At 44.6% G+C, this 14,739-nt stretch overlaps 1 protein-coding gene across 2 annotated transcripts; it reads right to left on the bottom strand.

Annotated features, from left to right (window-relative positions):
- Positions 1 to 7,582: 7,582 nt before the first annotated feature.
- On the bottom strand, positions 7,583 to 12,554 carry ANKRD9 (ankyrin repeat domain 9). Of its 2 annotated transcripts, none has more exons than XM_020793609.3 (2): positions 12,412 to 12,554; positions 7,583 to 8,721 (listed from the first exon to the last, which is right to left on the bottom strand). In XM_020793609.3, the coding sequence occupies exon 2, from the start codon at positions 8,635 to 8,637 to the stop codon at positions 7,750 to 7,752; it is 888 nt and encodes a 295-aa protein (XP_020649268.3). In that variant the 5' UTR covers positions 8,638 to 8,721; positions 12,412 to 12,554; the 3' UTR covers positions 7,583 to 7,749. The 2 variants fall into 2 exon arrangements, with proteins under 2 accessions (XP_020649268.3, XP_072842791.2); XM_072986690.2 differs by lacking the exon at positions 12,412 to 12,554 and adding an exon at positions 10,961 to 12,192.
- Positions 12,555 to 14,739: the final 2,185 nt, after the last annotated feature.

Here is a 14,739-nt window from a genome sequence, read left to right on the forward strand (position 1 = left end):
CTTCTGAGGCTGGTAAACTGAGTACCCAGCTTGCTGGGGGAGCAAATTTTAGCCCACATAATTAAATTGTAAATATAATTAGATTGTAAATTTAATTAAATTTTAAGTGCTATGGGGTCAACCAGTCATTTAAAAAAAAGATATTCATCTGCTTGTGGAAGGACAGCAAAGATGAAGCCAACCTAGTCTCTGGTGGCATGGAGTTCCAGAGTCTGGGAGCAGCAACAGAGAGGGTGCTTTCCAGTGTTCCCGTCAAGCATGCCTGTTAGGGTGGTAGGACTGAAGCAAGGCCTCTCCTGATGATCTTAAATACCTGGATAAGTTCATAAATACTGAGATACAGTCTTTTAGATAGCTTGGACCCTAGTTGTGTGAAGTGTTCCTGTGGCCCTCTGGTGCTGTCTTGTGATGAAATCAGCAGCTGGTGCGGGTTTTAAGGGAAGGGATTGCATATCTGGAAGAAACTTTTTCCAGAGTACAATCCAAATAATAACTCTATGAACTCTCTCTAAGCTGCAATGTTTGTGTGCTGTTGGATTTTTGGAGCACAGAGTGCCTATGGACAAAAGGCAGGCAAGTCTGAAAACAAGATGAGATTTCCTTGTTTCTGGACTGAATTTATGGTTTTCTTCAGCCAGAAATCAAGACGTGATGCCCAAATGGCACCCATGGGAGATACTACGTTGGCTAGCTGTTTTACTCACTTCTGTGTTTGCCTTTCAAAAGCAGGCTGCTAGAGATAGGCTCTAGCTGTAAGAATGTACAGTATTTGAAAGGTTCCAGGTTAGGCCAAGAAAGTCAATACCCCAGAGACCTGCCACTGGATCTGTTGGAGGGGAATCTGGACTCCTTCTAATACATGACATCATCATCTGATGGCTTCCCAGCTGTTGTATTTTTTTAAATTGCTTCTTATGAAAAACTTCAGACAATTCTTGAAGTACTTAGTTACCAGCAATGAAATACTTTAATCCAGGGATGCTGGCAAATCTTTGGGTCTGAGACTTTGGGTCCGAGTCCCAAGTCTGAACTCCAATTAAAAATAAGCCGCGCAGTTGTATTTATTCCTCCTCCCTGCCTCCTTCCCTTGCCCAGCCCATCCTTGTGCTCAAAGGCGTGGCTAATATGAAAAACAACAACAACAACTCATTGAGCCTGCCTCACCTTACCTCACCATTCCACCCCCCACCCTCTCAAAAGAAACTTTCCTCCCCTTCGTTGCCTCCGCTGTCGCCATTTGCCTGCCTCTCCTGCCTCTTCCGGTGAACATCGCAAAGCTTCTTCCAGGTTGACAGTGTCCTTCAATAGAAGAATAAATGCCATTTGGAAAAATGGGTCCAAGTTGCGAATTGAGTCTGGGTCATTGAAAAAGAAAACACAGGTAAAGTCTGAGTTGAGTCGCCCATGCAACTTAAGTCTGACGCAACAGCGAGTCACACAACTCAAGTCCCCCATCCCTGCTTTAATCTAAAATAGGCCGGTATTTTCAGTCTCCAGGCTGGAGTATTAGAGAGAGTTACAGTCTGGGGCCCTCTATGGAATCCCTGTTCAGCTGTGGAAAGTCACTTGGAGGGTGGCATTTGTGCAACCAATCCATACTTCGCTTTTCTTAAAACCCTATTAGGATCTCTATAATTTGGGTGTAACTTGATGACGTGGAACATTTTCAGTCCCACCCTTTTGGCCTTCTAGAAGAGATCTTCTTCAAAATTAAAAGAGGGCGTGGATGTGAACTGGGAAGTATATATGGGACAGAGGAAGTACTTTAGGAATATAATGGGAATGGGCAAGATATGGATCCCAACACCCACACATCCCAATTCCTCGTAAAAGCAGATATTTTTAAACATATATATATAACTGCAACTTTTAAAAAAAGATTAAAATTGTTTTTTTCTGAGAAAAAAACAATTAAAATATTTTTGTTGTTGTTCAAAAAGTCACTTTACACCTTCTAAGATGTGTGAGATCAGTTCTGTTTCAAGGGTCCCCAGTTGGAGGTCGCCCACCTCTGGAGTAGACAATGCTAAACTATAAGATGAATGAATGGCCCTGTGTTCTTATCAGATACGGTAGGTTATTATCAGCTATGATAGGCCATAATGCAGTAGAATATCACATACTTTGCCTGCAGAATATCTCCAGTCTACCTTTTGGCATCTCCATTGGTAGGTCTATGAAACCCCCGGAGAACCAATATCAGCCGATACAGAGATGACTGAGCCAAATGGACCAATGGAATAATCTGGTAGGAGGCCACTTCCTATGTACCTAGCAGTGTGATTGGAATAAGTTTGTTTGGGTATATATTTGACAGCTGATGCTCATCTTTGTGCCCCTAAACAGCTGGCTCTGGAGCTCAAGCTGCTATTAGACACTAGAAGAACCACCTTGCAGTCCGAAAACCAGGACGATCCAAAAAGATATGAGATGAAAAAGAATGAATTTGGATACATAAGAAAGAGATGGCTGTCATAAAATAAGCCAAAGCTGCTGTCTTTAAGCTGCGCTTCAACCATGGGTGGGGACTAAGCAGAGGACCAAGTGAACCTCATACCTAGTACTGAAACATTTCCAACAAACATACAAAATGCAGATAAATTCTAGTCACGTCTGTGAGGAAGTGAACCCCAGTACACCACCTTTCACACATGCAAAGAACAGCTGATTCTATGTATGTCTACTGTGACTTAAGCAACACACCATCCTCCGTGGCAAACCACAGTCCAATTCTGCGCAACAATTTCTCAGCAAGTCAAGGTAACGGCATATGAAGCTTGAGACTAGATGGGGAACCTCGGCAGTCTGCACCCTATTTGTGACCTGGAGATTTTGTCATGCCCAGCATGAATCACTGAAGGAGAATAGCCGCACAAAGAGGGAAAACTGGACCCAAGTGATGGCTTGCATTATGAGTTAATTCGTGGAATTGTGACAAGATGCAATGGACGGTAGCACAGACACAGGCAACTTGTGACCAGACCTGGGGCTCTCCCCAAAGTTTTTAGGGTGAGGGAGTCCTTCCTGCCATTCAGTGCTGAAGCCATTGCGAATCTTTACATCTACTAGAAATGAATGTCAGAACTGACATGTAGTTCTTTGAATAATCCCTGTATTGGTGGTGTGGTAGTGGACCCTGCCTAAAAGCAGGAAACAATGCATTCTCCAGATTTCATGCCGTGAGATTCATATCAAATGCTTTGAGTAAGATTTTGTGTTTATTTTGAATTTCAAATAATTAATTTTTCAAAATACAATATCCATAGTTTCCTTTTTTCTTCTTTTCTTTCTTTCTACCTTTTTGTTGTTGGTGTTGAAAACCATGTTGGATATTAGTAAGAGAGACATGGATATTTCTCAAAAATCAAAAAGGGGGCTGTGATGCCCATAAGTCTGGAAACCCCTACACTAGAACAATTCTCCTTCATGCACTAGTTTACAAAATAAAATAAAATTTAAACATTTTAAAATGGTTATTCCCTGATCATACCAAAGTACGAAATCCATTTTACCACTGCATTTCCCTGCATAGGCAGTTGGGCCCTGAGAGGAATTCTTTTTGGGAGGGAGGGGAAATAATGGAGGGTTAGGTCTCTCAACAACAATATGACGGTGAAGTGGAGCCTGTCAAAGGAAGTCTTCTGGCACTTTATTTATTTATTTAGAATAATAATCATCATGAGGCTTCAAGTCAATTCAGACTTATGGCAACTCTTTTCATCGTTCTCCAGGTAAAGAATACTCAGAAGTAGTTTACCATTTCCTTCTTCTCAGTGCGCCCTGGGATTGTGCCCCTGAGCTATCCAGCCAGCTGCAATTGCTATCAACAGTGTCTTACATGTCTAAAGATGAGCATTGGCCAAATTCTTTATTTTACACACATACAGACACATACTGAAACACCTTTACACCTGCCCCAATCGTGATCTTCAAGACATGTCCAGTACATCTATATTTAAGTGAAACCTGATTATCGTTGCCTGATGAGGAACTGCATACACAAGAATGGAAACACTTCTGATGCAAAAACAAAGTCCTCCAATACTGAAAATGCAGGAGTGGCGCTATCAAAGGCTAGTACTGTAGATGTATTAAAAGCAAAATAATACTATTTAGAAATAGTGGTTATTATGCATAACTAAAACCACAATAAAGCTTAAAACAGAGTACAAAAGCTGAGTTTTAAAGTTTTTCATGCTTTGATTTAAAAAAAAACCTGAAACCATTAAATGGCAATGGAGTTGCAAATGCCTTCTTCGAGTTTCAATCCTTTTAATAGTTTTGGTTGGTTATATAGAATTAGCTATTGTTATGAAATAGTTTTCCTTTGGTTTTAATACATTTACCAGCCTATTTGATGGGATAGAAATTTTCAAAATAAAATTAATGAAGGTAGAAAATTGTACATGCCAACAGACATTAAATCTGCAGATCAGCTTCATTCAACTGTTATAGTTGCACACATTTGTTTGTTTGTTTGCTTGTTTGTTTGACATTTCTATGCCACCTTTCTCCCAGTTGAAGGGATTCCTTCCATCCAGATGTCCAGGAAAATGTTAGGACACTGAATCATGCTTAAATGCTAGTTTGTGCTATCGTTGACTATACAACAGAGGACTTAGCAGCTACATACACACACATTTAGAAAGATGGTGGTTTTTTCCAGACTTCTCCCTACTCCACTGGATTTCAATTAGCCACAAGTATTGTTAACTTTTGGGGGACTGTGCCACTCCTCTGAGATGTTATTCATTTATTGTACTTATATGCCACCTTTCTCCCAGAATTGGGACTCAAAGCAGTTTACAAAACAGTTATAATGTATTCTAATAGATTCTTCCAAGCTTAGGTGCAACCTTCAGCTGAACACAGAAGACTGATGGAGGGGTGGATTTTCCAGCAATAACTTATTGTTGTACAATATCACTGTCACATTGCAGGAAGTACCTTGCTCTCGAATGGATGATTAGGAACCATTTGCTTTTCAAAAGACATGCTCCTCATGTAAGTGAAAACTGTCAGAACTGTGGTGGTTTGAACAGTGCACAGTAGCTTGGAATTTTTCTTTCCTTCAGGTCGTGGCTGTTGGGGCTGCAGTTGCACTTCAAAATGTATCACAAAAGATCCCCTTGTGAAAATAAGCAACAACTTTGCACAGGGTTTTCCCCCTTTATCGTACCTACCTTACAGCATGCCTGGAGGCTCAGCAACCCTTGCTATTCAGTTGTTTTAGACAACAATGTTAACTTGTAAACTGCTCAGAGTAGGGCTTGCAGTAATGGGGCAGAATACAAAATCAACCAATCAAACAAACGAACTGGCTATGGGTATAGGCTGAACGTTTCCTGGTTTATTTTTCACATTTCCTTAGTGTTGAGAGTTTCCCAGAAATGTTTAATTTTATTAGCCTAGTGTGTTAATATTGTGACATTGCACTGAATAAGTTGCTCTCTGTATTTTAATATATTGTTTATTTGTTAGCCACACCAAGTTCCTTGTGGAAATAAAATGAAGTTAGAAAATGAAATAATTATTCAAGAAAGAAAGAAAGAAAGAAGTAGATTTCTTGTTTATAGCAGCGGCGGGTTTTTTTTTGCAAAAATTACCTAATGAGATTTAAATCCTTTCTTTTTTTCAGTCCCTTTATTTAATGTTCCCAATTTCTGTCAATGATTTGTGTTTTTTGTCTGAAACATGTGAGGTGTCAATTAGTTATGGCTGATTTAAATTCAACTGATTTCAATCAATGTATAACCAAGTCTAGATCCAGCACCATATGTTAAAAAACATATTCACACTGTTTTAGAGTGGTACCCCGCTTGACGACGATAATCCGTTCCAGCAAAATCCCTGTAGAATGAATCGTCGTCAAGCGAAAGTAAAAAGCCCATTGAAATGCATTGAAAACCGCTTAATGCGTTCCAGTGGGCTAAATACCTCATCGTAAAGTGAAGATCCTCCATAGGGCGGCCATTTTCCAGTGCCTGTAAAGCGAGGAAACACAGTGGGGAGCCATTTTGAAACAGCGGGCGGCCATTTTGAAACCCGACAATCAGTTGTTTTGATTGTCGTAAAGCAAAAAATTGGTTCCCAAAGCAGGGAACCGATCGTCAAGCAGATTTTCCCCATTTAAACATTGTTTTACAGTCACAATAGCAATTGCAAAATACTCATCGTGAAGCGATTTCGTCGTATATCGGGGTAAGCGTCTAGCGGGGCACCACTGTACTTGGAGATGAAGGATGGTGTTATTGGGGGCGATGTGGTGTCAAGAATGTGAATAAAAAGAACTGTATGACTGTTTGTTGCTAATTATTCTTATTAACTCTCCAGGAAATCACAGTACAGTTGGCAACTGTAGTGAACACCCTGTCTTCCTATATATACAATGGTATTGGCCTGCACCAATGGGAGTTGTTGGGGGGTGGAGCCAGATAAACCAGAAGGGAGGGGTGCCTCAGTCTCGTCTAAAGAGTTCAGTCAGAGAGGCAGAGAAGAGGAGAAAGAGTTTGGGGTTTGACACAGGAAAGTGTTTAAGGAGTGATTAGTCAGAGTGTGACCTGCATTAATTAAGATAGAAGAGGTTAAAGTAAAATACTGAAGCTTTGTGTAACTTTAAGAATGTGCTTAAGAACTATTCCTAAAAAACATGTAATGAACAAACCTGTTTCTGTTTAAAAGTTCAGTACCGAATGGACCTCAGGCTTTCACAGGAAATATAGGTTGGTAAAGAGATCAACTGGTGGCAGCGAGTTAAAGGGCATGTTGAGATACTCGGGTGAGCTCTGTATTTGGGGAAACAAGCAGGGCCCCTGGGGTAAACACCACAGCAACATTTTGTGGGATACCCTTCTTTGCACTTAAAAAGACCTGGAAGAGAGCCTAGCTTTCACAACAAGAATGAATGCTAAATGCACTCTAACAACTACCATTTTCTGTAATGTAATGAGTTGGGAGAGAAAGCTAGATCTCTACATGATCTGATGTAGAATGGGAAGCATTTCTGACTCTTGACTGTCTAACAACAGCAGCTGCAGAATAGTTCTTCCCAGTAGTTAGGAATAGGTATGTGGAAGGATTATGAATTCACTACTGTTGTGGTACACAAAACAAAACCCTAGACTCAAAATTCTCAAAAATGTAACTGGTATGGTGTTTGCGGGGGGGGGGGGGGTTGTCCTAGAGCCCACTGGATGGATCAGCAACCTCAAGTTCCACCTACATCTGCTGTACCAACCATAGTTTCCTGGTTTAATTGTGTTTGTCACTACACAATTCTACAAGCTTAATCTCTAAGATATGACCAGTTTCCAGAGAGGAAGTTGTATTAGTTTGTAGTCTGTTGCCGCAAAACCAACAGAGTCTGAGGGCACCTTAAGTGACTAACGAGTTTTATTTGGCATCCCCTTTCATTCTGCTGTAGTCCATGCCAAATAAAATGTTTTAGTCTTCCAGATGCCTCAAGACATTTTGTTTTTTGAGAGATGTACAGGACCTCTGAGAACACCCTTTTCTTTAAAATGCGCTGTAGGCGTTCAACTTTGTTTTGAGAACATTTAAATGAAGCACAAAGGCATTAACAGGCTTTTAAAAAACAAGGTTCTAATTAGAGCAAGGGCTTCCCTGTCTCCCACACAGTTTTTATATTAAACACGGCAGTTCTCCATACAAGAACCAAAAAGCTATTTCCACCACACAAGTAAGAACGGCCGGGTGGAGAGAAAGGAAGGCATCTCTAGTTCTGTGTTCTTAATTCTTCAGTTTGAGGTCCAAAGGTTTCAGAAAGTGTGGCAAAGGCAGGTCATCCAGCGCCTCTGGAAACCGATCTGGTGAAATGGTCCTGATTAAGACCTGCATAGCTTGAACGAAGAGGGAAGAAGGCGCTAAACCTGCCAGCCGCTGGTACCTGTTTTTCCCCAGAAGTTCCTGCCACTGCTGGCGGTCAACCAGCAGTTGTTGCTTCATGGCAAAAGGAAAGTCCTGAGGCATAAAGAGAAACAGAGAGTCCAGGAGGAGGAGCTTGGTGCGCAGATTCGAGGTTGGGGCCTCCCAGATCTGCTGCAGGAGGAGGTCTAAAGGTGTGTTTCCAGCACAGTCGCGAAGACAAGGCGAGGCTCCATGGCCTAGTAACAAGAGCAAACACTCGGGCCTGGCCAGTTCGCAGGCCATGTGGAGGGACGTCTTGCCCCCCTCCACCCGGCTGCACCCTCGACGGTCTAAATAGCTGGCTCGATCGCTGGCCGGGAAGTCCTTGATGGCCTTCAGAATCTCTAGAAGGATTTGGACACGGTTGTAGCGCACAGCCATGGCCAGGTGAGGCGCCGACGAGTGGCAGCAGCTGAAGTGGAGGCTGGGGATCTCCAAAGCGTGGTTTGGAAATTTGCTGAGGAGATAATGGGCATAAGGCTGATGGTTGTGCACCAGGGCATAGAGGAGGGCCTCAGAAGGGGAGTAGGTGCTGACTTTGCCCCCTTCCTGCCAGTGGAAAGCCTCCATGCGCCTCATGTCCTCCAAGAGCCAGACAGGCAGCTGGTCCCTCACAGCTTGATAGAAGGCAAAGGAGGACTTCCGGCATTGTTTCTGGGACTGAGAGCCATGGCTGCTGTAGCTGTTCAACCACTTGACATTCCAGGGCATGGCTGAGGTTGGCTTTCAACCGAGATGGCTTCCTTCTTGGCTACCAAACTGCTTCCTCATGAAGATCCAAGAGTGGCAGGAATGCTTTAAAAGAATTAAAACAATTGTCAATCAACCAAGCTGGCCCCTACCCAAGGCATGACTCCTTGGCTAAACTATGCATGTCAATCCATTACACAATTCTCACTGACGTCTTATACAAGTGAATAAATTCCCTAGTCGTCGTCTTCCCATCCTCCAAAGAAATTTAATTCAGCATCTGTAACATAATGCAGACACACTAACACCTGATCAGGATGTTTCTTTCTATCTCGGTTTCATTTATCTCACAGGGTTATTTTGAGATAAAGCTGAGAGGGAAGAAGATAACCATCTATGCCACCTTGTGCTACTGGAGAAATTGTAGGATAAAAATTGAAGTAACACCATGATAAATGATGTTTTTATTTCAGCAGCAAAGTCCCGCTTCCTAAACTAGATCAATACTTCTCTGCATTTTGCATCATATATCTTACTAGTAAAACACACACATAAACACACACACACACACACACACACACACACACACACACACACACACTGGATCCCATCATACTAATTGATTGAGAGTTAACACAAACAACAAACATCACAATTCCATTAGCATTTGGTAAAGCTTTTACAATTGGTAAAAAAATTGTTGAGTATGACAGCTGCTGTTACAATAGCAGTAAAACATGGAAATAATTTTTTAAAATGCAACTGGCGATAAGTGTTATTGCTATGATTTCCAGAAGGATAATGGCTATTGAGGGGGAAGAAATTTTAATAATAGTTATGAAACCCTATGGCCCATTTAGACGGTCTCTGCATCTCATCAGAGGCACGCACATCACCAGTGAAGAACTACTGAGCTAGATAATAATTGTCTAGGTCTCCAGTGATGTCTGTATGAGGTACAAAAACTGCCTTCTGTCCTTTCTACCTCTCGAATCTTTCCTCTTGATTTGCAACACATCAGTAGGCTATTAACTTTTTCAACCCTCTTAAAGATGGGGGGGGGCAATAGAGAACAGTTTGGTTAAACAAACCAGGCAGCTTAAGCTCAGAACTTAGGGAAGTTCCTCTCTTTTCCTCTCTCTTTCTCCTGGATTCTCCTTGTAGAATCCTGGTGGGGGGGGATGGGAGTTATAATAATGATTTCCTAGGTTCTGCTTAAGTCTGGTTCAGGGTTAAACTGCATTCCCTAAAAAGAGGTGAAACTGAAAACTAGTTCTTCGCCAGATGCCCTAAAAAGTCTAGCAGCCTCTGTGCACCATTCTTCTAAGGGTCCCGCCCTCAATGAGATAAGATCCAAGACATTAACAAAAACGCCACATGGGACCAATGACTTTCTTAACAAGGCTTTCTGTGCCCTCCTGACTTGGAGGTTCTTGGGAAAAGAAGGAAGGGCTTCCTTGAAACACATGAAAATTGGTCAAGCAGGGGAAAAAGAGAACTTTACCCCCAAGGCAGCATGTGAAAATGTATGGGCTACTAATCCCAACATTTGGGAGATGAACCCTTTATTCTGGTCAAAAGCTGTCTCTGCTTTCACCCCAGTGAGGCAAGCAAGAATACAAAGGCAGCATTTCTGTAGTATAAGCAAACCGATCAAGCAGTGAATGAGGACTAAATTCAGGAGCAGAAACTTTACAAAAGACCGCTGAGCGCCTCAGAGCCAGAGTCCTCAATATCTGTGAGGAAAACCTTTCTGGGAAACCACAAATTATTGTTCCTACCTCATATATTCCAAGGCCAGATTTGGTATAATTGAAAATTCAACTGCAAAGCAGAGTCATAACTCATCCTAACCTCACTCCACCTGCCAATATTGCATAAGACCCTCTATTGCCTTGAGTTATTCAAATGTTTAAGGAATCCATGAAGCAAGGTGTTCCTACTTCTGGATAATGTGAACCCTTCTCAGAGAAATTTCAAAGCACATGTCTTATCTCTGCAGCTTCCCTTTTCTGTTTAGGTACCTGCGGAGCTGCTACCACCCCAAAGCAAGGTGGGATACCCACCTTATGTCCTGGCCAGCTAGAACTGGAACTGACTTATAGCAACGCTAACAGGGCGATCAAAGTATGTGAGATATTTAAGAAGTGATTCTACCAGTGCCACAGCCCCAGTGAATTTCCTCGGCCAAGCTTAGATTTGAATCCAGATCCATGGAGTCCTAGTCTATTACTCTATCCATTACACTACATTGGGTACCACAGCCAACCTAGATAGCAGATTTTGATATTGTGAAACAGCAGCAAATTATGAGAACCAGGATAACATTTGATACCACACATACCTTGACCTGGATGAAGAGCATCATCTGCTCTCTGTTTCAGGCACCATAACATCTTGGGCCAACCTATGTCTAAGCCAATTCTGCTGAGCAACTTCTCCTAGCCCTGTCTTTCCCCACCCTTCCCAAAAGAGTAGCAAGAAGCTACTCAGAGAAGCTCGCTAGGAAGCATGAGCGAATGTCTCACTTCATTTGGAACAAAATTGTTGTTAGTTCTCTCCCCCCCCCCCCACCACCAGCGTGAACAGTTTTCACAATGAATCAGTGGACAGATCTGTCAGTAGCAAGAGTCTCAGTCAGTTCACATGACCAGGCTGCTCTCTGGAGGACACCAGCTGAGTGGATCCATAAACAAGCTGCCACACAGCAAGTGTGGGCCGACCCTTTCCCACGCCGACCCTTTCCCACGCCCACCGACACGGCAAGCCACCTTTCCATCACTGCCACTAGACCAGCACCAGTTGGGTTGCATTCTGGGGATTCCAGTTAGGAGCCGATCAACACAACAGTGTCTGATTCACCAAAACTGACCTCTGCAGGTGATTACTACTTCTACACTCTCCGTGGGCTGAGCTGCTGTTTAGTCAATGAATCAAAGCACTTTCTGTTGTTGTCTTTTTTTTCCCCCTACAGTATTTCAGATTCTACCCTGCTGTGCTTCTTTCTTGCCTTTCCCAGTCCTCCGCCTTCTCCTATAAGCCTTTTCCACCTTCCCCATTTCCTCTCCTTCCTGCCAACCCTTGTTGGGGGGTCGAGGGGTGCCTTTGGCCCAAGAGGGCCCCCTCCGATCTCTCCTCTCCAGGCCGACCCCATATCTTTGCTCCTCACCAAGCTTTCTCCCCTTTCACCTCTATTTAGCCACACCACCTCTTTGCCCTTGAGAAAACCTCCGCCAGAAACAGGCCGTCCCTTATTCTAAGAAAGATCATACATATTTTTAAATGTTTAGAGGAGAGATTCTCCTTCTCCCAAGGCTTCAAGCCAGAATGGGGGAATTGGGGGTGGGTGGTGGGTGGGAAGAGCTCTCATTCCAATGCTCATTCTGAACTCCGCTCCGATGATGATCGAGAGCATTTTCTCCTGAACCTTCCCAATCCTTATTTCTCCTATTCTGCATAAACACAGTCTTGAGCCAGAGAGCGGCTTTCACGCCCCCTCCCTCCCTCCCTCCCTCCCTCCCTCCGCCTTCCGTGTTTCCTTGCTTGCTTCCTTCCCGGCACAGAGATCCCTCTTCTGCTCTTTTCCTCGCCCGCCCCCATTCTCCGACCTCACTTCTCTCCACCCCGGATCTCCACCCCCCCCTTGCCCGCTCCCCCGGCTGCTTGGGGGGTGCCGAGTGGGGGGGGGGTTGGAGGCAAGATCTCTCGATCGCGGGCGAAGCCAAGCCGAAGCAAGGACAGGGCTGGGGGGGGTAAGAGATCAAGGCGAACGCACGAAGGATCCTCCTTCCTCACCTCTCTCGGAGACCAGCGATGCCGCCCGGTGGACCTTGGCCGGCGGAGCGCGGGTTCCGGCCGTCTTTTGCCGGTTCCGTGCTGTCGGCTTCTGCTGCGGAGGCTGCAAATGAATGAGCCGGAGCCTCCCTCGCTCCTTTTCCCCCCACCCTTCCTGCAACCACACACACACACACACACACACACACAGAGAGACCAACTCCAGCAGTGGCTCCCTCCTTCCCGCTGCTTGCGCTCTCTCCTTCCTCTCCGGGAGGACGACTGATGCGGCACGACGGTCGCGGTCCGCGGTCTGCACGCCGCTCCGTCTCCCGGCGGCGGAGCCCACGCCGTGCGAGCGCGGAATGAATCGGGGGGGGGGGGGAAGGCAGCCGAAGGAGCACCGCACTTGTGGCAGCGGCGACGGCCAAACCTCAGCCGCCTCCTCTAAGCTCTTTTTATGCCCTCCCTGCTCCTGCCTCCCTCCCTCCCTCCCTCCCAACGGTGAAGGCCGGTCAGGACCCAGGAACTGTCCAGCGCCTCGTGATTGGTCCTCGCCGGGGCTCCCCCCCGCTTTCTATTGGCTGTTCGGAGAGGACGGGGGCCCCGCCGCTATTGTTTGCGTCAGCCGGAGGCAAAGTTCCGAGAAACTTGTCTGGGTTGCTTTTTGTGTGCTGGGGGGGAGGACGGGGGGGGAGGGGAGTCGGAGGGAGGTCTGGCCTGGGCGGGTGCCCGTGTTCGCGTGTGCGCGCGCGAGTGAGAGGGACCGCACGTTGAGACCCAAAGGGGGGAGGAGAGGAAGACCAAGAAGGGAAGAGAGGTTAGATGGGCGCCCCCCCTCCTCGGGAGCCCATCGCGGGCATCTCGTCCACTCCCACCTTTGTCTGAGCTGGGGGGGGGCAACTACTCTTTGCCCCTCCAAAATAGTCCTCCCTTCCCCCCTTTCTTTCTTTCTTTCTTTCTTTCTTTCTTTCTTTCTTTCTTTCTTTCTTTCTTTCTTTCTTTCTTTCTTTCTTTCTTTCTTTCTTTCTTTGCTTTAAAGGAGGGAATCGATGCAACTCCTGTGGCAAGTTCGCGTCCCGCGTCTGCTCCAGGAAGGGCAGGGGGTTGACACGTGTGACCTCCAAACGTGAGAAGCGCCCTTGCCCGGACGTTTGAACCTCTTTCCTTTTTTTACTTGAGCTTTGGGTCTAGCGCGGAAAGGGCTGCTGCCTTCCAACTTGATAGACTTTTTCCCAGGTTAGAATCCGGCGTCCATCACCTGAAGGCCAGAGGCAGGCAAGGCCGCCTTGGAGGTGTCCTGAAGTGAAACCTGCTTTATTGTTGTTGTTGTTGTTGTTGTTGTTGTTGTTCCTCCTTTCGAATTTTATTTCACGTACAGGTTTTCGGGTGTGCGTACAAGGCTGGCACTCTTTCACTCTCGATAGTCTATATAGTGGGGTAACAATGTGATTTGAACGTGATGCCAGTATTATTTTTAGTACAGTATTTGTTGGATTCTTTGAAATATTTGTATCTTTACTGTTTTTAGTTTTTAATTACTGGCTTTTAATGATGTTAGCCACCTTGAGTCCTTCTTAAGGATAAAGGTGAGGTAAAATATTTTAAATAAACAAACATTTAAAGTAAATAAATAAATAAATAATATTGCACCTAAAATGTCATTTTCAGCGTTGGTTGTGTAAGCATTCTTACTGACTTAATTGCTGTGTGCTTTTGACCATGATGGCCAGATGCTTCCTCTGGTCTTCTTTCCCCATATTTGTCCTCTCCAAAGTACTGTGAGGTTAACTGTTTAGGCCAAGAAAATGTTGCTTCATGTCTAAGTTGGTATTTGAACCCATATCTCTCGAATCCCTGGCTGACACTCTAACCATTATATTACACCAGATCTCTGCCTTATGCTAAGTATGTTTACTCCGTTGCACACTGACTTGTGACAGTTAATCAAGTGTTTTATTAAAATGTACTGTATATGTATATGTTGCAAAATATCTGTATAGATTGTTTCAGTCATGTCCAGACTTTGGAAAGGTCACCCATCTGGATAACAGTTCACTGAATTTGCCCAGTCAGCATGACTGGCCACTGCTGTGTCAGCTGAGGAAGGCTGGCCGATGTAGTTCAAAAATGTAACTTTCCAAGCTGTGGCAAGGAATCAAGAAACTAGGCTCAGCAGCCCTGTGTATCTCAGATCATTAGCCTCTACCCATATGAGCACGTGCACCAACTAAGGTCATCTGGAGGTGCCCTTCTAAAGGTGCCAACCCTCAAAGGAGTCTACCTTAGTGTAGTCAAAAATGATCTTTCTGCATCGTTGCCCCTCATGCTGTGGAATTGCCTGTGAAG

This window comes from Pogona vitticeps, chromosome 1, assembly GCF_051106095.1.
Source record: "Pogona vitticeps strain Pit_001003342236 chromosome 1, PviZW2.1, whole genome shotgun sequence".
In the NCBI taxonomy this organism is placed as follows: domain Eukaryota; kingdom Metazoa; phylum Chordata; class Lepidosauria; order Squamata; family Agamidae; genus Pogona; species Pogona vitticeps.